The 24,597-nt window shown below is 34.9% G+C and overlaps 1 protein-coding gene across 8 annotated transcripts in view; it reads left to right on the forward strand.

Annotated features, from left to right (window-relative positions):
* Positions 1-23,341, forward strand: part of hts (adducin 1-like protein hts) — a 166,200-nt gene extending 142,859 nt beyond the window's left edge. For 3 of the 8 annotated variants that reach the window (XM_071592304.1, XM_071592303.1, XM_071592305.1), the window contains 9 exons: positions 2,481-2,573; positions 4,355-4,553; positions 6,059-6,142; positions 8,451-8,522; positions 8,903-8,965; positions 10,714-10,794; positions 15,533-15,600; positions 18,723-18,872; positions 19,791-23,341. In XM_071592304.1, the coding sequence (XP_071448405.1) occupies positions 2,481-2,573; positions 4,355-4,553; positions 6,059-6,142; positions 8,451-8,522; positions 8,903-8,965; positions 10,714-10,794; positions 15,533-15,600; positions 18,723-18,848 (786 nt within the window). In that variant the 3' untranslated portion in view covers positions 18,849-18,872; positions 19,791-23,341. The remainder of the gene's footprint in view (positions 1-2,480; positions 2,574-4,354; positions 4,554-6,058; positions 6,143-8,450; positions 8,523-8,902; positions 8,966-10,713; positions 10,795-15,532; positions 15,601-18,722; positions 18,873-19,790) is intronic. The other 5 variants (XM_071592308.1, XM_071592310.1, XM_071592306.1 and 2 more) reach the window with 4 other exon arrangements.
* Positions 23,342-24,597: the final 1,256 nt, after the last annotated feature.

The raw sequence follows: 24,597 nt of genomic DNA on the forward strand, positions 1-24,597 counted from the left end.
CTGCCTCAAGTTCACCATAATTGAATTGAAATATCACAAATTATTTGTAAAGCATTAGAATATTTTAACAGTAGCAAGTCATTAGCAGGATAATAGTCTAAAGGGCAACATATAGATTTGGAACATATATAACCTTAGGTTAATAGTTCAGTATGAGAGTACTTAATCTATTGGAAAAAAAATTATGCAAAAATCATGATTTCATTTGGTAAATCTATATTTGTGAAGCTTTTAATTGTAATAACACTTCATAAAGTCGAATATGTCACTAGATTAGCTTAATAGTACATCGTTGGTAACTGAGAATATGCTGACTTTAAAATGATTTCATTGTCAATGAAAGCATGAGCTAGCTTCTTCGATACTTTTAATATTAATTTCTGTAGACAGCTGTAGAATATTACCATATTACATGGCCCACGAGAGGCACTGTGATCTTTCATGTTAGAAGTGATGAGAAATTCTTGAATTAGACCAAACAGGATCATAGTATTGTAATGTTTATACTTAATATGAAGAAAATGGAACTGTTGGATTGAAAAGTTGGCTGCCACCTCATCAGAGTTCACTATTTGTCCTATCTCAAAACACATCCTTAAACTCAAGTTTATGGCATATTTTTGGTACACCATAACTAAGCTTTATTTTTCGATTGGCAGTTTTTGTGCTATTGTAGTTGTGCTATGCATGCAAAGAGCATTTCTCTATGTGAATCTCTTGCACCAGGACTTCCCAGAAAAATTGGCAATAGACATCACAGTCACTAATTTCCAGATTCCAATGAGATACCCTTTGCATTTGACATGTCACCAAATAGAACAGTGGACGTTAAAGGTGCTAAGTCAGCAATGATGAAGTCTTCTGGTAATGAAAAGACATGTTATGCTCTTGTGTGTTGCGCTGATGGTTCAAAACTCCTGCTTTGTTAACATTTAAATGAAAAAGGCTGCCTAAATGTACAATGCCCCAGGGAAATTATGTTCATGTTAATCCCAAACAATGGATGGAGAGGATATGAAGCTGTGGCCCAGGTGGTCCTCTAAAGATATTGTCTTTGTTAGTGTTCGATCTGTTCAAGGTCCTGAAAATGGAGGTAGCGAAAACCCTTGCCACTAAATGGAAGACATATTTTGCTGTGATTCCTGTTGAATTAATTTCTCAATATCAGTCCCTGGGCATTTCAGTCGATAAACCATTCAAGGGATCTATGCAAAAGCAGATGGAGTAGATCGAGGCACCAGCTTATGACATTATAGGACAGGAAAAATGAAAAGGCTGTCAATTTCTAGTGTTTGTGAGTACATAAAAGAAAAAGTCCCGGTGGCAAGTTAAAAGCAAGACTGTTGTGAAGTCTTTCTAAATATTTGGAATTAAAAATGTGCTCTATGGAAGTGAAGATGGCATATTGTGTGAGGAAAGGAGCTACTCCTTGGGATATGACTGCATATACGATTTCAGCCACAGTGATGATGAATTTTTGGGATTCTGCAATGAATTAGCATTTATATAGTTGCATTTTGATGTAAAAATTCCATTTTCTTCATATTGTGTTTACATAAAAATACTTAGATCCTTCTCAGTCTGATCCAAGAATTATTCATTAATTCTGACCTGAAAAATCACAGTGCAATGTTGCTGTGTCTTATGGGCCACAAGTATAGTGATATTCTATAGCTGGTCACACACGGCAATATGTAAAATATTTAAGAAACTAGCTAGTGTTCCCAGATTAAGAAATTAAAAACAAATAAAATCTTACATGGTTTACTAATAGATTTAGTTTGCAACAAAAAGTTCACCAACAAAAATAAACATATCTAACACAACACCTTAATTTTAAAAAAATGTATCCAGTTGGGAATTGTGGAAAGATGCTGTGAATCCTATAAACTTAAAAAAATCTTCAAGAGTATTGCCTAACAAATGTCTAAAAACTTTACTGTGAATACATTGAGTTAAATTAAACACATGCAAAGTATCAACTAGCATTACAATAGTGTGTGTTCAGAAATGGATATGCATTTATGCTAAATAGAATGAGAGTTAAACAATGAGCAATGCTTGAAATGTGCTGTGGGCAATGTGCGAGGCAACATCGTCATTGAAAATTTATGCCCTTAGCCAAATTTTGCTACATCATCATTCGCATTAAGCAGTCTTCATGTGTGTATTGTGATGACGCACTTCATTATAAATGAGCATAACAGTTCATATTTTGAGAGTAAATTTGTATGAGCCAAAGTAGAGGCAGAAATGGAATGTGAAAGAAGTTCGTTTGTGTCTTGAAAAATTTGTAAGTTGAACATAATTTAAGGTACCACCATGTAACTAAATTAGTTTCTTCGATTGTGTATTTAGTGTGTCAAATCTAGAACATAAATGGAAGTTAACATGCTTCCCTATACTTTCAGTTGTTTTAAATTGTTAATATTAAATGTTTAAGAAGTTTTTGATTTTAACAAAGATTCATTCATTCCTAGATTAAAGACAATCGCAGAGCTGATAAGATAACCTCAGGCCCTCAGTCCCACATTTTGGAGGGAGTGTCGTGGGAGGAAGCCAAAAAGCTTCAGGTAAGTGATACACCGAATTATTTAACTAATTGACTACCCAGAGGGCAAAATCGTGGTGATCTCAGGTAAAAAGACTGAATATATGAGTGAAGGTGGTGAGCCCATGCGAAGCTCGAAAGCCTGGGCATTTGGATAAAGCTCATAAATCTGAGCTCAGGTAAAATGTGAATAATGCATTGGAATTTAATTTGTGCGAAGGAGTATTAATAATTTATTCTGGACATTAATTGATCCTCGGCAAAAATAAAATCATAGTAAGTTTCGAGTGGCTCGGAAAGGTTTTTTGTTTATCCCCCAACATGCAGTAAATTGGCACAAAATTTGGCATAGTATCGCTGAACTACAGACTAAAGAAGTGATAATATTGGGAAATTTTTTATGTTGGAAATCTACTATTTTCATAATATGCTAAGAGTGAGAAACCTTATTAAGAATTAAGTAACCTTTGTACTTCTTGATGATCTCTAATCCTTTTAATTTTATATGGTTAATTTTCATCCAGTACCTATCACATTGATTCTGCAATGTGTTGAGCAATGATTATAACCCCTTGGCTGACTAGCCAACTAATGCTTGATCATTTACAAATAGTAGTAGTGATTTGTAGAGTTCCCCACCTACTTTCACCCTAGCCCTTCTCATGCTTCCCTTACCATTTACTTCCGAATGTTTATCAAAAAGAACAGGTGTAAGTCCCTGTCACACATCCTGCCTTGGACTTCTCATGTATAGAGGCATTAGTTGCATGCAATTATTTTTCACATTATATTTTAATTATCTAATATGTTCAAAAAATCCTTAGATGTAGTCTTTGCGGTTCATGTTTTCATTTTCATTCAATTTCCATTCCTTGGAAAGTTTTAATGTTGAATATTTCAAAGCATTCATGGTTTTCACTTTTACCTTAACCCTCATAACAACTCTCTCTCTTTTTCCATTGGCAAACTTAAGTAAAGGTGGAGTCATCATATTGCCCTTTTAGGTAGCAACCTTGAGGACATTTTTTTATCCTTTCACCTTCAAGTTCTAAATCAGAATAGCTTCGTATAATGAAGCTATTTGCAAAATTTCAGATATCATGGCTTGATTTTTTAGATCGTTTCTTTTGTTTTGCATCCCTGGTTTTTACTCCTGTCAAATAATTTATTTATTTAAAGTCCACCTGGTGTAACAATAAATGGACCGACATTTTGCAATCACAAATTTGCAATCCATAAAGAGTGGAATGGTGGGAAGTGCACCTGGGTGGGGATGGAAGGTGAGGTCATTAGCCACCCCAGCATCACCAAAGCCAATGTAGGACAATTCTAGCTGCCGACTTCATGTCGCTCTCTTGATAAATGTGTTTCTATTATTTTTTTTTTGATAACACAGAAAATTTGTTTTTCTACATTAACATGGGCCATCATCACTTCATTTTCTCTCATTTTTTACTTGGCGATCATCCCAATAATGCTGAAATAATTACCAAGAATTGTATTTTTTCTATGTCGGAAGTCTAATTTTTCCATTTTTTAACATTGAATATTAAAAAACGAGGGTTGTTTAGCCATTATGAAAATGTAACACTGCATGTTTTTAATGTTCTACCTTTTGGTCTTATATTAAATCGTTTTGATGCTTTAATCACTTAGCAACCACAAGTGCTCTTTTTCCAAATTGCTGTCCCTTTCACAAAAATGAGGAGTGTCGTATACCAGAAATAAAGTTTTTCTTACCTTTCTAGATTTTCTGCTCATTGTTTTGATTCATTTCATGTGTGTTAATGCTCCGAATTGCAGGATGCAAACATCACAGTGACAGGGGACCAGGTTATTCTCGTTGGGGCAGCGTCCAAAGGAATCATCCAGAGGGACTTTCAGCATAATGCTATGGTTTACAAAGCTCCATATTCCAAAAATCCATTTGATGCCATAACAGATGAGGAATTGGCAGAGTATAAGAAAATTGTTGAGAAGAAATCAAAAGGAGGAACTGATGGTAATGCAGTAATACTGTGCCTTAATTTTTTATGATTTAGAGATAATCTTTGCAGTTTTTGTACATAATAGTTGTAATTCAATTTGCTAAATGTTTTTTTGTCGTGTCACTATTGTGGTTTCCTTTGTGCATTCTCAAGTGTATCCTGAGTGAGATAGCTGACATAGTTGGTCTCTTGTTTGGAGAGCATGTGGACTTACTTCATGGTAAAAATCTAGGGCATGCATTTGTGCCACTCGATGTCATTGTAGTTAATGACTTATCTTTGAAGCGAAATAATTTTGGGAGAATGGAGAACTTTTGAGTGGTTAACAGAAGTTACTTTGAGAGGAGATAATTTCTCAGTTTGGTAGCTAACAGTCTGGTGTGCAGTTACTTCAGAGTAAACATGAGTCATAGTGGTGTAAAATGCAGAAGTGAAATGCTAATATTCAACTAAAGATAAATGTTTTGGTCTTTGTGTCTGTCCCTGAAATTTTAACTAGTTTTTTTGTGAAATAATGATTAATATATCCAGCAATAGCAATAATGGTGAGCTCATTCATACAGCATGCACACAAAGAGTAGAGGGTAGGAAATGACGTGAGAGACTCCTTAATGCTTCATGAAATCTTGCAATTTGATGGGTTTCCCATGAGAATTTCAACGCATCCATTTCTTAATGAACGTCACGCGTTAGAATTCAGGAGGGTCCACTGTAATTAATTCTAAATCCCACGGGTGAACTTTTGACTTGTGCAAATATGATCAACATGACTAATGTAGTGCCCGATCTACAATCACGGAGGTAAATTGTCCAGCTGGTAGAGATGACTGCAAGAGTTTTCAAAATACTGTTTCAAAAATAAATTCTTAATTAACTGCCTGAGGCACCTATTTATAAGAAGGGCGGCAAACTATTTTGTGGATTCCTCATTCGTGAAAGGAGGTTCTTTGATGGGTCATGATCTCGGTAACTATATCGAAAACCTGATGGAATACTATTTAATAAATAGCAATTACCATTTCCAAAATATGTTCTCACACTTTCGATTGCAAAATCAGATCTCTTCAAAGGACTGAAGGTGTCTAACTATATAAGTATATCAATTATTTTTAATAACTTCCTGCCGTAGCTTTTCCTAGTATTCCAATATTGTTTTTTGTAACTCATGTGCTAAGCATTTCCCATCGCAAATCTTTTGCTGCTGTAGGGTAAGAGTGACTCAATAACATCTTTCCGTTGCGAATACAAACAGAATACTGCTCCAGAAAATCTGTCTGGTGGTGTTTATTTGCAAAGGCATGCTTTATGTCTGAAGGATGATGTGATCTAAAAGTTTGTCTACTAATGGAAACCTAAGGCATTTTACGAAGGCCAAATGTTGAGGTGTTTTTTTGATTTGATGCCCCCTTACCTTTAATTTTCCCAATCTGTGTGTGTGTGATATTCTCTAACACAGTGTGTGATTTCTTTTTGCTTCCAATGCACCCCCTTCCATTAAATGACTCTGACCACCGATTAGATGAGGACCAGTCCGAATCAGAGCCGCTGTCCTCTTCCCTGCAAACCAGCCGACCTGGAGAGGATAGCACTGTGTCTGTGGATGGTATGAGAAGTACACTTATTGGCATATGTCATTCCATGTGCAAGAACTCTTTGAACCATAGGATTGGGACACTAGTAGAGAGCCATTGTAATTTAAATAAAGAAGATTGCCCAAGGCTTGTCTTTGATTTTAATTTTTGGAGGTTGACATTTATTAATAAGTAAAGTGCTATTACTTCTGTTCAAACACATGAATAATACCCCACTTGTTGTCGGACTCCATGTTTACAATCCCACCAATCAATCTTTTAATGTCTTTCAAATTGCATATTCTAGTGATTAACGTGAATGGAAAATTCCTTTGCTTGTTATAATTTTCTAAAGAAAGTTTTTGAAGTGTTTGACAAAAAGATTGAAGTTAAATAGAGAAAGTATCCTTGCAGGATCAACTTAATCATTTAAGTTGATTACAGTGGAATCTTGATGTAACAAAAGTTCATGAACCCCTATAAAAATAACTTACAAATCAATTCCTCATTATTCATATTTATAATCACTCACTAACCAGTTCCTATGACTTTCAAAATGGTAATGTCATCACTGTGGGTATATTTTGTCATAGGTACCAGGTCATCAACTGGGAAACTTTAAATAAAAATTGTCATATTGTAATCCCATGTGCTAAACGTTTTTCTGGTGTTGACTAGTTTTTATCATGATTGTGGTGTGCCATTAACTAGAAGTTACATATCACATCTTCGAACAGATTGTGACTAATCTATTGATGCAGTGATCTATTGAAGTCATGAAACCAAGAAATGGTATAACCATTTCTTTTTTAACTTTTAATTTCTAACTCTATGCACTTATGTTTAAAATGGCTACTTGTTTGGTGGATTTTGTTGTGTTGCACTTATTATCTTATATCTGGCCAAAAATGACCTAATATCTGTATTAGTTAATGTGATGATAGTAAAAACAGGCATAGAACATTTTTATTAATATGCAAACTAGGTGTAGAACTAATGAACCTGCACGAACAAATTAGAAATATAAACTTAAATTTTTTTAATTCCTCAGGTCCTGTCCATTGATATCCTAGATATTTTCATCAACACTACAATTGCATCAAACCGTAGTCTTTTTTAACATCTCTGTTTGCTAAATTACAATGGCCAAAGATTACCGACACAAATATCGAAATAAGGCATAATGCTTATATCATTGTCAAACTCTTTCAATATGGAAGTGTAAATTTAAATATGCAGTTGAGTGCAGAATTTTTTAGCATGAAAAAATCCTCCATTTTCATTACCTTTTGGCTGCAGGCGTTTTGAGCAAGTGTTTAATCAGTGCGGGGATTGTGGGACATTCCTATTATGTCTCCTTTGTATTAATTTATACTGATGTTATTTCTTTGCATATCTTCTTTTGATCAAGATCCAGAATTTGGCATATTATCATTTCCTCTGATCGTAATTAGTTGGCCCTTTCTGGAACATTTTTCATTTGAATTTTTTTATCACCAGCCTGGTATCTTCCAGGTATATGCAGATAATGAATCACTTTAAATATTGAATGACCAGTGTAGGTGCTGTACATGCTTCCTATTATGGCTTTTTTTTACATTGAGAGGTAAATTTTTCCTTGTGCACTACTGGTTATGCACGTTATATCAGGATTTAACTGTAGTTTCCCAAATTATTAATGAGGGTGATTGTGGCATTTGTTTGTGAAATGTTAGAGTTGTAAACTACAATTGCACTGAAATAAAATAAAATTTGCTTATTTGGTAGAAAGCATTATTGGCAAATGCTGCATAAAGTAGAACATGTAGTGTTTTTCACCAGCCACATATTGAATTATAGATTCATAAAACTTGTTTTACTCAGTAAATTGAATATTAGTCAAAGGTAATAAATGACTACAAAAAAGTTAAATATCTCTTGAATTATATGTGACCTTGTGCATGGAATTTACACTCTCGAGAACTTAAATTTTCCATTTTTTAATCGAATTCATTTTACTAATGTTTTTTAGAAATATACTATTTAGCTTTTGATTTATGTGTAACCCTTGATTATTTCATCATTTTGGAGGCAGTGTACCTTTAAGTAGATAATCCCAAGAGAATGACTTTTTTTCAATAGTTTAAGTTGATTAGCAGTAGGCATTGACATTCATCTCACTTGAAAGTTAATGCAAATACTAATCGAAAATGGTTTGGTGACATTGTCTAAACTAAATCAACACTTCATCAGTTGTCATATTTTCTCTGGTGGTCACAATTAACTTAACTGCCAACAGTTTGATACGGTTTACTTGAGGGATGAATTTTGAAGTGATTGTGTTTCTACCTTGCTTTTCAGAGCCAAGAGTTCTCCGAATAGAAACGAAGCAAGTGCCCAGACCAAGCCAGGCAGAGGTGGTCCAGAGTGATGGTAAGTGCATTTGATGTTCCTCCTCCATCTGAGTAATTGCTCCATTAATGTGCATGCTTATGTACATATATGTTTTTCTTGTTTTTTTTGTGTGCAATACTTAGATTTCTTTGCAATGCTCCATTTGCTCTCAGTAATATTATGTATTTCAATCAAAAGAAATTTTGAATTCATGGAACACTGTACTTCACTGTAAAAGCATGGAGTTGTCCGAATTCGGGAGCATGTCCAATAGATAATTTATGTGCATATTTTTGTGAATAGTTAAGTAAGTGCATGGTGATTAGTGCACCTTTTGGACTCATAGATGTAAAAGTTGGTAGATTTTACAAGATGCCCAAGCATGTTTATAAGAATTGCATGCTTTGCTGTTGATACAGTTTCTGAGTTTCCTGATCCTCACATGGAGAGGTCCCAATCTGCACGTTTTCCAAAAGAGACTGGTGAGTAGACATCATTCTGTCTGTATTTTGACATAATACGAATTGGTGCATTTCCAATGATTATTTACCTCATAATCTGATGATATTCTTATATAAATGTATATATTGATTGTGTAGAAGCACCCACGTGAGCAATATAACACTTGGATGGCACTAAGGAGCACAAAAAAATATTAATAGAAAACACGTAAAAGGACACTGACATTGTAGATAGTTTAAGCTTTAGGCCTTTCTCTTAGGCCTTCCTTAGGTCAGACCTGAGGCCTTTGTAGCCTAATATTGAAATAAATATCAAATTTATTAATTATAAATAAGAGAATGTGTATACTTGAGGATGGCAGGCTTCTGAAAGATTTGCACTTAGTTACTTGGATAATGCCAGTATGGTTTTCCAGAGGTAATTCTAATCTCAAAGCACATTTTTTTAAAGATTGGCAGCAAGTCAAGGAAAGAACATCCTCTCTTAGATTTCATGGCATCATTGTTCAATCTGATCGGAAATCTTTCATTTACAATTAATGTAAAGCAACCACTGTTTGAAGGGCCAGCTGTGTACAAGACAGAGTGAGTGAAAAAATTGGCATTTGTGGTAAATGAAGGTAAATGCAATGTATGCTGCCGTGAAGGTGGCTCCTGTCCAAGTGTTGTTTGAATACAAGACATAACATTCAAGCAAGGGCCATCTATGTGTAGTTTATTTTGAAAAGCTTCACACACATTAATTTCCAGATTTTTTCTTACACGTGCATTTGTGTACTCTGGTGTTTTATTTTGTGAATACACCAGTAACCTTAAATATTTACGTAATAAATAAAATTATCATGCACTTTAATATTTTAGTCTAATATTTAATCTAGCGCAAAGAAATGAATGAATATTCAGTTTTTCCCTAAAAATTAGGGGCTCTCTAGCAAGGATACCATTGCTATGAGACCCAAGTAGCATAATCATAGGGGCACGATCCTTTGGTAGAAAACCCTTGCACATATTTGAGTGAAATTGAAAACATAGCATTCATATATCTTAAGAATCCATTCCTGGAAAAAGAAGCAGTGACAGACCAATAAAAACTTTTGTGTTAACGGTGAAGTTCAGTTCTGTATGGTGTAAGCAAGGACTACTTGGGATCATCTTGTTGTCTTCAAATATCCTGAAGATGTTGGTTTCATTTTAACAGGGAGGTAGTTGCTATTATAATAAGTTGTACCATAATGTTATGCTTCAATGAAATTCTGCCAATGCTTATATGTTTTTGTGTACAATGCTCGTGCTACACTTAACAAAGGTCATTGGTCAAGGCTGTATTTGCATTTGGCTATTGGCTTTCTCTGTATAATATTTGTATCATCTGAATAATATTGTTGGGGAAATGGAAAACAACTTCAAGTTTTGGCTTTTGAAGTATGCAGAAATGAGATCCAGCAGAGTGGAATAAATGGAGGATAAAGCCTACAAAAACATATCATACAAATAGTTTGTAAATAAAGCAAAATTTCCATTAAAAAGTGCACACTTGTATTTTAAGTGGAGAAGTGGGTAGCCTCTTGAAATATGGCCTGAACAAGTGCATAATAACAATGCCACTAATGCTCACTTGTCGTAAATAAATAGAAATTATGTGTTTGTTACTGCCACTCTTGTGTATTGCATGATTTTGGTCATATATTTATGTAAATGCTGCTTCACATGCCTGTGTGTTTATACTTCTTGCATGACTCATTATACGATGACATCAATGTGCACCATAGGTGGTGTCGCACCAGAAGAGACAGTTTTGAGTCATTTCCGCCGCTCTTGGTCTCTGGGGAGGGATAAGGTGAAGCGCAGAGGTGAGTATGCTTGGTCCATAGAAATATTGTTATGCTAAGCCTAGTAGTTTGTTGTTGGGGTATTGATGCATGGTATCATTGTGCTTTGTTTTCTTTTGGTGTTATTCTGCTAATTCATGTACAACTTTCTTGCAAGCTGCACTCAAATGTTTTGAATGGTGACTGATAATATTTCCGTCTCTGTCTCTCTAACATCTTACTGTTGCAGTGTCTCTTCGTCTTCATGGTTATGTTATCTGTATTAACTCTTTTAAGGGAAGAGAGTGTATAACGAGTACCCCATTGGACTAAATGTACTTCTACCGTTGAGGTGAAAATATTAGTATAAAAGCATGTGCAACAGTTCTGGAGGATTACTTATTTTGACTCCTGAAAATATTAGCTTTGGGAAATTAGACCCTAAATAGGTGGATGATATGCATTGAACGAAGGACTATATTCACAGCAACATGGTAGATGGTGCTGATTCAAGTACAAATTGCTTATTAATTGAATTCGTATTTAATGGTGATTGAATCGCTTTTGTTATAGTTGTTGCATAGTCAATAGGTACATACATGAAAAATCTCCTAGGGCCAGTGTTATGACTCACTCTTGATGTCATTGTTAAGCTTTAACTGTGAGGTAGGCATAAAATAGAAGGAAGTTTAATACAATATGACAGTACAGGTAGAAGAAGCATACTTCAGGAAGTTTAATACAATATGACAATAAAACTCAAACAATTATTTTACTTGATGAAATTGGCTCTTAACAAATGTCATATTTCATTTTTGCCTTTCAAATAGTACATTTTGCATGTAAGTATTTGATGGCATTGCTTATCAGTTAGCTTGATTCACGAACGAGTCAAAAGATTACCTATCTTTTCACTTTCAGAAGATTCGAAAAAATGTGGGAATATCATTTTAGCTTGTCATGTTTTCTGTGACAGCTAGGCAAGTTTTGTCCTCAGCTAATAATGCCTAAAGTCATTTTCACTTTTGTTCAATAGTCTCAAGATTTCTTGTTTAACAACAGTCTTTCTTTGTCAAATAATTATGTTCAGTATTTCCTGAATTCAGTAAATATTATCACCAATCACTTTTACCTGTAAATTTGTTAGAGAAAGTTGTTGGATGTTTAAGGTTTGTGTTTGTAAGAGGTTGATGTTTACATATCAGAAGTGATTTTTTTATAGTATCTACTTATTCAGTGCTGTTCCTGCTGGTACAAATAATTTTGTCTGTGGAATGTGTTTAATTACAAAGAAGCAACCTCTGGAAAAGTGTGTGTCAGTACTTTATAATAGTAGTCACTTGTACACACTGAAGAAAAATTTTGATTACAGAGTTATTTGCCCAGGAACTTGTGTCGTTCGACAATAAAAATATAGCGTTCTAATGAAATTGAACTTACAAGGATACAAATTTGTATCATAGCTGTCAATTGTGTTGGGGTATCTTCTTCTTAAATTGAAGAATAAAATGATAGCCAGTCAAAGCAGTGGAAACATGTTGATTCACCACCACTAAAGAAAGCAAAGGCTGTACAGTTGGCCAGCAAGGTGATAAAAAAGGGCCAGGATTGGCAAGGAAAAAATTCATCTTTGATCAAGATATTGCACGCCCACAAACAAGTGTGGTTGCCATGGGAAAAAACATGAACTAAGAAATGAATCGTGGCCACACCCACCTTGTTCACCTGATTTTGCTCCTTCAGATTTTCATCTTTTCCCAAGCTCAAAATTTTCCTTGGTGGATGGAAATTCTCTTCAAACAAAGAACTAGCAGCTGAAGTGTACAGGTATTTTGCAGGCCTGAAGGAATGAAGGAAAAGGAAAAATTTTCAAAGGAAAAGGGATCAAGACATTGGAACACCACTAGATCAAGTGCATTAATGTACAGGGAGATTAAATTGAAAAATAAAAAAGTTGCATTGATGTAAATTGTTTATTTCTATTCCATTTCGAGAACTTTTCTAATTACCCTTGTATGTCAGGGGAAAGAAGGGATGTACATATGGGAAGTAGTGAAGTATCTACTGCAAAGCTATGGTATTCATTTTAATATCAACGTTTTCGAGAGAAATGGGTATGTCAGACTTTTGGTGTTATCAGTGAAGGATTATTAACCACTTGAAAGACAGTTAAGGTAGTTCATTAAGAAAGGTTTCTTGCTTGCTTTGCCAATTATTAATATTTTTCAAGCCTCAAATTTGATTGAAATCGCCTAGAGGGAGCATGGAATTAGTTGGTATGGGATGTAAAACAAATGGCAAACATATTGCACACTGCTGACAACCTTTAATTGAAAATGTGTTAGTTTCATAGTTTCATATTCAGCAGCTAGGACATTGTCATAATATAGTCTCTTATATTTAAGTTTCAGTGTGATTATCTAATCACTAGCTAAGTCGTAGCATTGTTCCTTAATTGCTTAATTTTTACTTGTGCTAGTAATATATTCCAAAAAAAGCCAACATCCAAAAAGAAAGTACTGGTGATTAATGTGTATGCATTCATTGTATCTTATCTGTCAGTTGCGTGAGCAGAATCAACTTTCTTCTGTAATCTAACTTGCGTTTCTGGGGGTTGGATGGCTGTTCGGTATGTAACCATTGTTTTAGATTCTTTGAGGTGTCTCAGCAATCGGAAGATTAGCATGGAAGAAACTCAGGCTGGCGCCACAGAATCTATTACTCTGGCAATTGATGATAATTGGGCCAGAATAACTTCTGCACTGAAGCCTTTTGCCAATCAAATAACCCAGACAGAGGAGTCAACATTTCCTCAGCTCATGGTTCAAAGCTATCCAAGGGATGGAATTCCATCCCACATGTATGGCCTTCAATATCAATGCTCTAATGACAGACTTATCAAAAAATGCATCAGCTGTTTGGTGATTGTGAAGGAATAGAATTATCAATTGAAGGAACTTATGACATTGAAGGGCTAATTGACCTTATCCTTTATTTTAACTTCATTGATTGAATAATACGAGGGTCATCCGGAAAGTAGTACCCGTTCGTGAAATAAAGACACAAAAGTAAATATTAACAAACATAAAAAATTTTATTTGAAAGAGGATACTTTAAACTACTTCTCAACATAATCTCCAAGCAAATTAAGGCATTTGTCATAACGTGTGACAAGTTTCTGTATTCCTGCTGCATAGTCCTTCGCCGCCAGCTCATTGAGATACGCGAGGGACCCATCTTGCACAAATTTTTGCATAATGCAGATGGTGTTTAACAATTTCATGAACAATTGTTCGAGAAACATTGGGAAAATGCTCACAGATGTCATCAATTGTGACGCGCCGATCGTTCCTCACGAATTCGTCAACTGAGCTCACCAGTTGGTCTGTAATGACAGACGGTCTCTCCGAACGCTCATCGTCGTGTGTGTTCCCCCTCCCCATGTTGAAGTTGCGACACCACCGCCGAACAGACGACTCGTCCATTACATTGTCTCCATACACCTCCTTTAATTGGCGATGAATATCACATGAGCGAACGTTTCTTGCATTGAGGAATTTAATCACTGCCCTCACTTCACAACTGGCGGCGTTCTCAATTTTTTTAAACATTGTAAACAATCACAGAAACAACACAGGCAATGCTAGCGTCACGCAACTTGGCTCAGAGAAGGCAGACAAGCCACTGAAGCTATCTGACCTCGTCCAGCGGCTACTCGCGTCGTCAGCACTTCATGCGGCACGAACGGGTACTACTTTCCGGATGACCCTCGTATGTTTTCTGCTTTGCCAATGAATGGGTATGCTTTGCCTTATAATTCCTTTGCCTTGTGAATTTTCTTTCTTTGAATGCAATATAACGATTTAGTCTTTGGGATTCTTTGGTGATATAAATAAATGCATTTATCATAGTATTCACCTTCTACTGTCCTGCAGTCGGTTTCCCATTGTAAATAACCAATTTTGTATTAATATTGGAATTGATAGCAAGCATAGAACTTGTTGAATGCTAACATATGCTCTTTATTTATTTTTAAGAATAACTTTTTTGCTGATATATAAGACATATTTGTTGCAATGAGTGAGAACCGGAAACTGTGTAGCTTGCGCTAATGATCTGAGTAAAATTAAGAAATTTACCTAAATATTGTTTGAAATCCCTTCACCAATTTAATGAAATATGAAATGATATTCATATTATCAGAATAAAAACTTTGATTAAGGTAGGACATTTACATGATACATTGGTACAACCCACTGTTTTACATTCTATAGTGTGGCTGCCATATATTTTACTTGTGAATTGGTACTGTGGAAGGTAATGTTAATATCATTTAGAGGACCAATAGCTCTAAATTTTGCTCTATTTTCTGTGAACCTTTGTAGCTAGCCTGAGTTTCATTAATTTTATGCTCAGAATTTCTAACATCTTCCATAAATTGTAAAAAATGGCAGTCTTTGTGTAAGTTTGATTTCATTTATCTCTATTAACTCAAATTTCTGGAAATATAAATATGATTTTCATCACAGAAGTTCTATAATATCGTAGCTTTCATTGTAGAATTTGCGATGTAATTCAGAGAAAAGGTGGTTTTCATTGTAAAGCGTCACCCAATAAAATAAATAAATTAGAAAGGTAAGATCATTTTCTATTTGATAAGGTTTGGAGATCCTTTGTTGTTGGTTAAGGTTTTAATTGATGATGCTACATTGACATTTTAAATGTGGAAACATGAATAAATGCGGTGGTACTAATATTTTATGTTTATATTCCTTTGCAGGGGAAAACACTTTAAATGGAGATGACCCAGACACTCACCAGAGTACATTCTCACATAGCAGCAAAGAAGTAAGTCCTATTTGTTACCAATATTGTGAAACAATGAAGTCACATGTATTTGGCATATATAAGTTGCTGGCACAGTGCACAAACTGTTGATATAGATAATAAACATGAGAATAATCAGGTTTACAGAGTTTCTAGAGATCTAGTTTTCAACACTTTTGGTGCGTAAATAATTCTGATAGCTAGCTAATGCTATTTGATCTGTATTTTCATCATATTAATTATAGTAATCACTTTTATCATATATACAATTAATTGTAATTCATTTCATCATTAGTATAGTACAATTTCAATGATAAATTTGTGAACTAGGGAAAAAGTTAACTATTATAATTTAAAAATTAAGGTGGCTGAAATCTAGTGCATCATACCCCTCTATGGTTTACTATCATTTGGCAACCATCCAGTAATTCATTACCACTTGAAATTTGTTATTGCTAGCAAGTTTAGCAGAATTTGGAAATAGATTAGAAAGTCTTAACTTTTGTAATAAAGGTTAACAAAATATATGATATGTTCCATCAGGACAGAGAAGCATTAGTGCGATTCTTGGTTCTTGTGTGTTGTGTTTATAGATGTGCTCTCTGGTTAGTAAAACAGTAATTTTTCTTTCTAATGGAGCCAACTATGGACTATTTACAGACAATTTGGCAGATTGAAAAAAATTTTTCCAAATTCAAATGTCAACTCCGCCAAGAGTTGCTATTTTGGGTGTAAAAGAGTAACTGTTGAAATATAAAATATTTGGTTGAATATCTTATGGCTCCGCATCTCCCCTTAAATTTTAGCATTCCGTGATAAATAAATAATGTGTATTTGCAGTTTGCTAGGAGGATTAATATTAGTTAAATAATGATGGTAGAGAGGGTTGTCAAGTCACATTATTTTAGTCCTTTCACAAACTTTCACAAAAACCATCACAACTCACTCAAATGATTGTCAATCAACACCAGTGAGTGTCCAAGTTGGCTGAAATTTTGGTGAGTACCTTTCAACACATGCACATACACAAATCCCGGCGGTGTTGAATATTTTTCAGAGGTATCTCGATCCCTACTTGAGGTGCTTTGTGGAGGGCACTTTGAGTGAGTACGCCGTCCGTCGGATGGGACGTTAAGCCACGGACCCCTTGGCGCCTTTCGTAAAGAGTAGGCTAATGCCGACGCCGGGTTTCTCTCCACCCTTCATCCTTTCCTGTTCTTCCCCTATGGCGCAAATGACCTTAGCTGTCGGTCGCCTCCCCTCAAAACTACTACTACTACAAATTCCCCAACTTTTGTTGAAGAGTGCTGCCACCTTCATGTTGAGGTTGGGAACTTTTCCGTCAACCCTCGTATGATATTCTTTCTATGTATCTGCCTGCCCTAGATACTCGAAGTAGGTGATTTCTTTTCCTTCTGTTTAATTATGAATTGACTGTTTTTCTGACTGTATGACGAAGTGGGGTAAAATATCTCAGGAATAAAATATTTATCATTTTATTGAAAATCTCTCATAAAAAAAAATACTGCTTCCCAAAGCAGCTAAACCAAAAAGGGAACTAAAAGCAAATAATGTGTCCCATAAAATTCAAGGAATATGTTTATAGTGGTATAAAGTATTTGGAATGAGTTGTAAATGAGTAGTAGTGTATTGGTTCCTGCAGTTAGAGGATCCTAATTATGTGTCCCATGATTTCATTCAGGAGCACACCCCTGACCTCTGCTGGGGATGAATATTCTTAGAATACCCTGAACATTTTATCTGCCATAGCAGTGGAAATCTATCATTTTGTTCAGGTGAAGCCAAATGGTGTAGGGAGTCTTTCAACTAGTAATTAGCTAGATCATACTTTCTGCTTTTAAAATATAAGTGTAGTTTCACAACACAGTAAAGGTGAAGTCACCCTGGGAATTAATACCTCAGTAATTTTTATGAAAACGTTTTGTACTTATAAGCATACATGGCATTAAAATCAATGAACTTCAGTGATAACGATTATCAATTAAGGGCCTAATATGGCTTACAGAATTTGCATTGGTCAGTAACTCCATGTGGCTCAATGCAGGGGTGCGTTTTGCTGACCCCTCAGTGCAGTGTGCTCTCTGGTCACGGGGGCTCATATGTGAATACACCATATGCCCTGATTTCTGCATTTCAGTTGTTGCAAATTATCATATACACATCTGTTTGAGTAGTTGAAAGAATTCGCTCATTCTTGTGTAGAGAGCAGTTTTTATCTTCAGTGGGTAATTTATGTTTGCTGTGTGATTCTGTGGCTTTGTCATGTTGCACCAAATTATGATGCATTTCAGGCTTCTTGGAGTGGAGAATGAAACAACTATGGCAGGGTCCTTGCATTTTGCTTACTCTGCATGATTACAAACCAATTTTGGGTCTTTTATTAGGAAAACCTCTCTCATCACTGCAGTATTCTGTAGAGAATCTTAATCACGGGTGAAATTGTAGTAATTGCGTTTAATGGAATCATGCGTGCAATAGCCACCACACAGCTCTTGAATATTTTGCCAACATTTGATATCCTCTCTTTACTATGTAGTTAAATTTTTTGTGTGTTAGCTGATATGTGATTTTATATAAGTCCTCGATACTCTTCACTTATCATTTGCTTTGCAAACTGGCAGTTTTGCCTCAATTTAGTGCTCTGTTCAAAGTGAAGGCTGAGACTTTTTTCGTCTGCTAGCATTTGCTTTAATGTCTTAAATTAAAACTCCAGAGTTTAAAAAGCTAATTACTGTAAATGGTGAGTGCACTGTGTTGGAATTGGAATGTTTTCCATGAATTTTTTACTGTGACTGTTTCTTTCCATATGCTATATAATGAATGCTTCCTTATTTTGCTGCTTCATAATGTGTTCAAAAACTTTTTTTTGCCTCTTTGGGACAGGCTGATAAGGTAAGAAATGTTCAGCTTTTTACTGCTGACAGCTTTTCTCAGCTGAGCAGCTATAATGTAATTTGTAGTGAAGTAGATAAATTAAGTGAAACTTATTCATCCATTGGCATTTGTTATTTCCATCTAATTACTATGGATTGCATTTATATTTTCATAAAATCCCTAATTGGTGTATGAAATGCGCCAAATGCACCACATACCACTGTCTAATGTGTCTCTGATTTTATTAGGGTTCTCCAACCAAAGATGTTTCAACGGAAGAATCTCCTAAGAAGGACAAGAAGAAAAAGAAAGGGTTGAGGACTCCTTCTTTCTTGAAAAAGAAAAAGGAGAAAAAGAAGGTTGCCGAAGCTTAGGCAGAGCAAGCAGACACAATTAAGGTTAGTGTTGCAATCATTTAATTGTTTCTGTAGCGGTACATTGAGTTAAGTTTCATTTTGTAGATAATCAAGTCTTCCTTTGGCTTTTTTCAAAGACTATGATTGGCCTTTGAATTATTTCATTTTGGAAAATTTAAGGTAATGAATTTAGGAGTGAATCGACCAATTTTTTCTGAAGCATGGGGTACATTAAGAAATTCATAGCTTAAAGGGTATGATTGGTATTGATGTTTTAAGAATTGCAGCAAAACTCAAGTATTGGAACTCTCAGAAGAGAGCTGTCAGCCAAGCGATAACAGCTTTACGTAATAGGTACTTGTAACAATGGTCTTTCGGCATTTTTTACTGTGATTTGCAATTTATTTGTAATGTAAGTGTATTTTTGATTTTCTTTGTCTTGCATTGTTGCCTAAATGAAGAATTGGGTAAAGAAAGTGCAATGTAACTGCAAAAAGCATTTGAAGAACCAAAATAAAAACCATAATTTCTTGCGGATTCAGAAAGAAACAGTTGAAATAGTTTTTTCAACCTTATCCCTGCTAGTGACAAAATCCTGCTGGCAGTGATCTCGTTCTATGGATCTATGGATGATCTGAAGTCTATTTTGCTCACAGTCACTGTAACATTAAAAATTGTATCCATTGCAATAATAATAATTGAGTTCAACTCATCAAATATGCATCCCTATTTTAAACAGTACAATTATAATAACCTGAATTCAGTCCTGAAGTAAGCATTTGGTAAATCATTCTTGTTTTAGTTTTTGGGTCAATTTATCCTCAGGGAGTTGTGAAATGGGTGAAAAGTAAATGAATGAACTATATAGTGACTTAAAATTTTAGATATCACTTGTTTAATATTTGAGTTTTATCCTTGATTTGTTGAGCTTTAAATTCAACCCCTCGTCACAATTTCTAGACTGCTTGGCTGCTAACCTTCGCTGACCGTGATCTCTCCGATCCAGCTGCCACCACCAACGATCACAATTCAAGATGCTGCCAACATCCCCTCTGATGAAAAAGTTGAACAAGACTGCCAACTGTGTGCGTAGTTCTGCTCCGCAATGTGAACACATTCTGTGCGAGCACCGATCATGTGTATTCCTGATTCATCCAATCCAGTGTATGCATGTACTCCTTCCTCCTCCCTGCTGCTTGCTGTTTTGTGTAACATGCAAAGATGACTGAGAAGGAAATGTTTGGATGAATTTGGGTGATTATGATGTTTTTTTGAGAGTCCAGTTTCATTGTATAGTGGAAGTTATATGATTACTTTCCACAATTCATAGTTACATTATTGTTTGCCGAAAGCAAGGAACAAGTAATTAGGCTGATATTATTTCTAATTATTCAACTTGTTCACTCTCCTTTTACTTTTTATATACCATTTTTGTGACCTTATGTATAGATAGCTTTTTGACTACTGTGAATATGATGACCATAATATCTAGTGGTTTGACCAGAAAAAAAAACATTTTGATGCCAGAAGATTTTATGTATAAAATTTTGCAATTGTGCCCTACATGATCACTGATACTGTATGATATTTGCAGAGTAGGTTAATGATGTGAAAATGGTTTACCTTTTAAGCTCTTATAAAACAAAATATCTTCTGTTTGATTAAAAATTCTGTAGCACTTGTCATGCAGTTTTTTTAGAAATAGGTTTTTAAGATGTTTTTTGTCATGTTAAGGTGTCTGTGCCTTGTGCAGGCGGCAGCTTTGTTGTTCTTTAGAGATTGGGTGGTGGGTGGGTGGGTGGTCAAAGAAGACGCTGATGACTGAGGGGCTTTGAGGAAGCTTATTTGCCAATAAAGCCATTGAATGTGTGCTGATATGGCAGCCACTTTTTTTTTAAAAGTTCATATTTTGGTGCACAAACTACAAGGGGTTTTCCCCCTCTCCGATTCCTTTGTTAAAAAGGACAAGCTTTGAAGCTGCTGGGAATGAAATCTTATCATTTTAAAACAAAACTGTGCAATTTTTAGACACTGGTGCTGCAGTACCATTTTTAATTCAATAAAGTGCAAATGAAATAAATAGGTCGTTGAGAGTTGATTTTAGGAACACACTCCATTTGCTCGATAGCTCTCCTCTGACAGGTGATTCTGCATTGTGAAGTTTTTGAGATGATTGCATTGAGGATTATTATCATAATTTCCTGCTTTTAACATAAGTGTTCATGCTCTTCATTAGGTATAGTTAGTGTAATTTGAAAATTAAAAATACCTGTTAAGGTATGTTTAATATTAATCTTATATTTGCTCCTTGAGAAGTTAAAAGAATAATGTATAGAAAAGATCAATTGCTTTATACTCTAATGTGGGTGAGCACGTGGGTGTGAGTGCGTGTAGACTTGACAAAATATGAATTGTAATGCAAGAAGAGTGTTTCCTGCAAATAGTGGTGATTTTATTACATTGGCTTAAGTGTCTTAAATTAATTGTGCTTTGTTGCTACTGAAACTTTTTATGGTGTCTATTTTATGAAATGCTGGGAAAAAAACCTCCTGATTGTGTCCATGGCCATTAAATGGCCAAATGGAACTTGATTGAAGAGATGAATATGCCTATTTCAAGTGAATTCTTGCAGATTTTACGATTGATTGTACATGAAGGACAATGCACTGGGTTGTAAAGTAGTGGCGATATTGGAGCTTTAGTGGGAAAAGTAGGCATTGATCTTTAGTTATTATGGTACCTAATCTTCTTTATATTTAAAGTGTGTGCACATGCATTCAGTCTCTCTGATGTGCCTGCTTTTTTTATATTTTTCATCTCTTTTAATTTTTTAATTGTTATTCTGATTGGTCCAGTCACTTGCTTTCATAATCACTGTCATATAATCCACCAATTATGCATTTGCGAGCCTCTTAATCTGCATGAAATTAATGAAATGAGTATTCCAAATTCATTTGCACCTATACTGTTGTGGTGCATAATGATGATAACATTCCATTTTTTCATCCATGAAGAAATGATGGAATGACTCATTGGTATTTGGAATTGCTCCAATTCTCTCTCCTATCCATTCTTGTAAAAGTAGGTGAGAAAATTATTTTATGAAATAACCTCATGAAGTTAGCTGACAAGAATGACATAGGGATGAATACTAGGTTTCAGTAACCATCAAAGTGTTGTTAAAAAGATATTAATTGTATATTGTATATTTTTAACGTGTGACTATTTGGAAGTTGTGATTGAAAAATCTTTTGTATCATAAACTATGTTTTTGCTGTTCAGGTTCCAATCATGTTCATTTATCGCTTGCCAACTGGTGAGTGAGAGCTATAAAAAAGAATGCCCCAAGAGGAATAATAATAAACTGGAAAATCAGTTTTAACATTACTTCTGTGTAAATTATGCTTGGTAGAATGTGCCTTAATGAGCTTGATGAATGTGCATTTAAGTGATTCTGCAGTTGAATGCAAATAATATTAAATTTTGTCTTGCAGTAGATGATTACAGTGCATCTTATATTTCATAAAAATCATGTTATTTCATTTCATTGCTCGCATTTCAAATCCATCGGTTATCATTTTGAATGGGAATTGATTAAATTTTATGTTTGTTTGAATAAGTTTGTGGCCAACTTGGAAATTAAACTCTCTTGCTTATTGCTGAAAATGCTCTGTAATTACTCACATTTTGGATTACAATCTTAATCGCAGAATATTTTCATACTACTCCCTGAGCACATGTAACATTATGTATATCAATAAGAGTATTAAAATAGTTGTGATGTACTAAGTGTTCCCATCAATCAAAAGATGGGTTCATTTATGTCGATTCTCTGGACTTTAATTTTACATGAACGTGGTAAAAAGAATTAATTTTCATGAAATTGAATTTTTAAATACATATATTTATATAACTTTCAAAATAGTCGTAAAAAGTTTTAATGAATGATTTCATTTAAGTTAAGGTTTCAGGTATCACTTAATTACCAGTAGAAAATCATAAAATATTAATGCATTAACTTTTTGCTTGTAACTTTCAATGCTGGCTTCATGACTCTCTGATATTTGTTTGACCTAACAGCTTCAAATAACCTCACATTATCCATTTCCTCGTAGTCATTTCCTCTCATTACTCAAAAAAATCAATGGTATACCTTAAAAGCATCGCTGGGTTGATAAGAATGCAAAGAGATCAACTGTCATTGCATTAACAGTATGCATCAATTGGCATTGGCTGCAATCATTGAAATGCGAATGATGTAATTTTAAATTCTTTCTTTGCACAGGATTGTCAGTGAATGGTGGTTGCAAAAGCAGAAAAAATTGCAGCAAGCTATCTCATTTACAGAAAACTGCATACCATTTCTAAAGATGAGTGCATATTCAGATGTAATATCCACTACTTTTTGTTGGTCATATTGTTAGGGTCATCCAATCCGTATCAAGCGCCGTGTTCCATGTTTCACTGTGAATAATGCCTAATGAATAAATTTCCATTATTTCCATACCACAGCATGTGTAGTCTGTTTATCACTTTGGAAGACCTTTCTGAAATATTTCAATAGTGTGTCTAATAGTTTTCACATCAGAACTCAGGAAACACAGTGTCTACCTGCTGGGTATAATTTGGAATTCTGCTCTAAGGACAAATCTGGGACTTGTGTAGTCACTTGGGGAATGAAAATAAAACACAGTTAATTTTTCTTACATTATAATTTCAATAAATTACTAATGCTTTTCACCCTCGTCATAAGCAATACACAATAGGAATTATGCAAGCATTAGGAGATAAATCTCAGACTCAAGTTATAGACATTAAAATCAGCTGGGTTGACCTAGGATAATTACATCTACTTACATTGTACTGATTCCATTTGAAAAATGTGGCGCAGCATCACTTATGCCATCCTCGAATATAATAAGTTTACCATAAATATAACCAACCAATGCATTTAAAGGAATTAAAAAGTAAATGTGTTATAAGCATCCTGCATCCATGCAATTCTGTAAGCGTGGCATTGTTAAAGTGTACCAAGTTTCAGATGAATGATGATTGGCTTTGTTTAATAGGCATGTGGAATGAATGACCATGGGACTGGGAACTCATTGACATTAAAGATGAATGAAGTATGGAAATTGAGTATGAGGAATTTTTCAAAGGTGAGAAATATGAGAAAATAGACATGTATGTAGGTTGAATGCCACTGGAAAACGTGTTAAACCTCGATAATAAAGAGGCAACAGAAATAAAGTACATGCTTTAGTACATATGCTGTTAGGAAAATGCTTTGGTGAAATTTTCCCACAATATAATGCAAGGTGAAGACTTGTAGAAGTATCAGGCCCTATCTATTGCAATTGGAAGGAATCTATGGGTGCCCATGCACTTAGTGGCCATTGTGGTCATAAGGAGGTCACTTGGGCAATTACCAGATTTGTGATGATCATAGTGACTGCTCAGTCAGTATCAGTGGCCAAGTGCATATGCTATCAAATGGAGATGATACGTACACTCCTATCAGTCGCCACAATCAAACACTCAGAATGTGCCCTGCAGTCGTCTTATGACCAGTCCCTGAAGAATAAATAAACCTTGATTGAGAGTTCAATCATTGTAGAAAATTGAAATTAGCCACATTTTTAAAACCTACGTAGATACATTTAATAGGTAGATACCCATGAATTATGGAAATGTTTGATTATTTTGCTTAATAATCAGTAAACATAAATGGTTGGAACCAACATGAAAACAGCAGCCCACTCCGGTG

Source organism: Hetaerina americana, unplaced genomic scaffold (assembly GCF_022747635.1).
Source record: "Hetaerina americana unplaced genomic scaffold, ioHetAmer1.1.p SCAF_5, whole genome shotgun sequence".
Taxonomy (NCBI): Eukaryota; Metazoa; Arthropoda; class Insecta; order Odonata; family Calopterygidae; genus Hetaerina; species Hetaerina americana.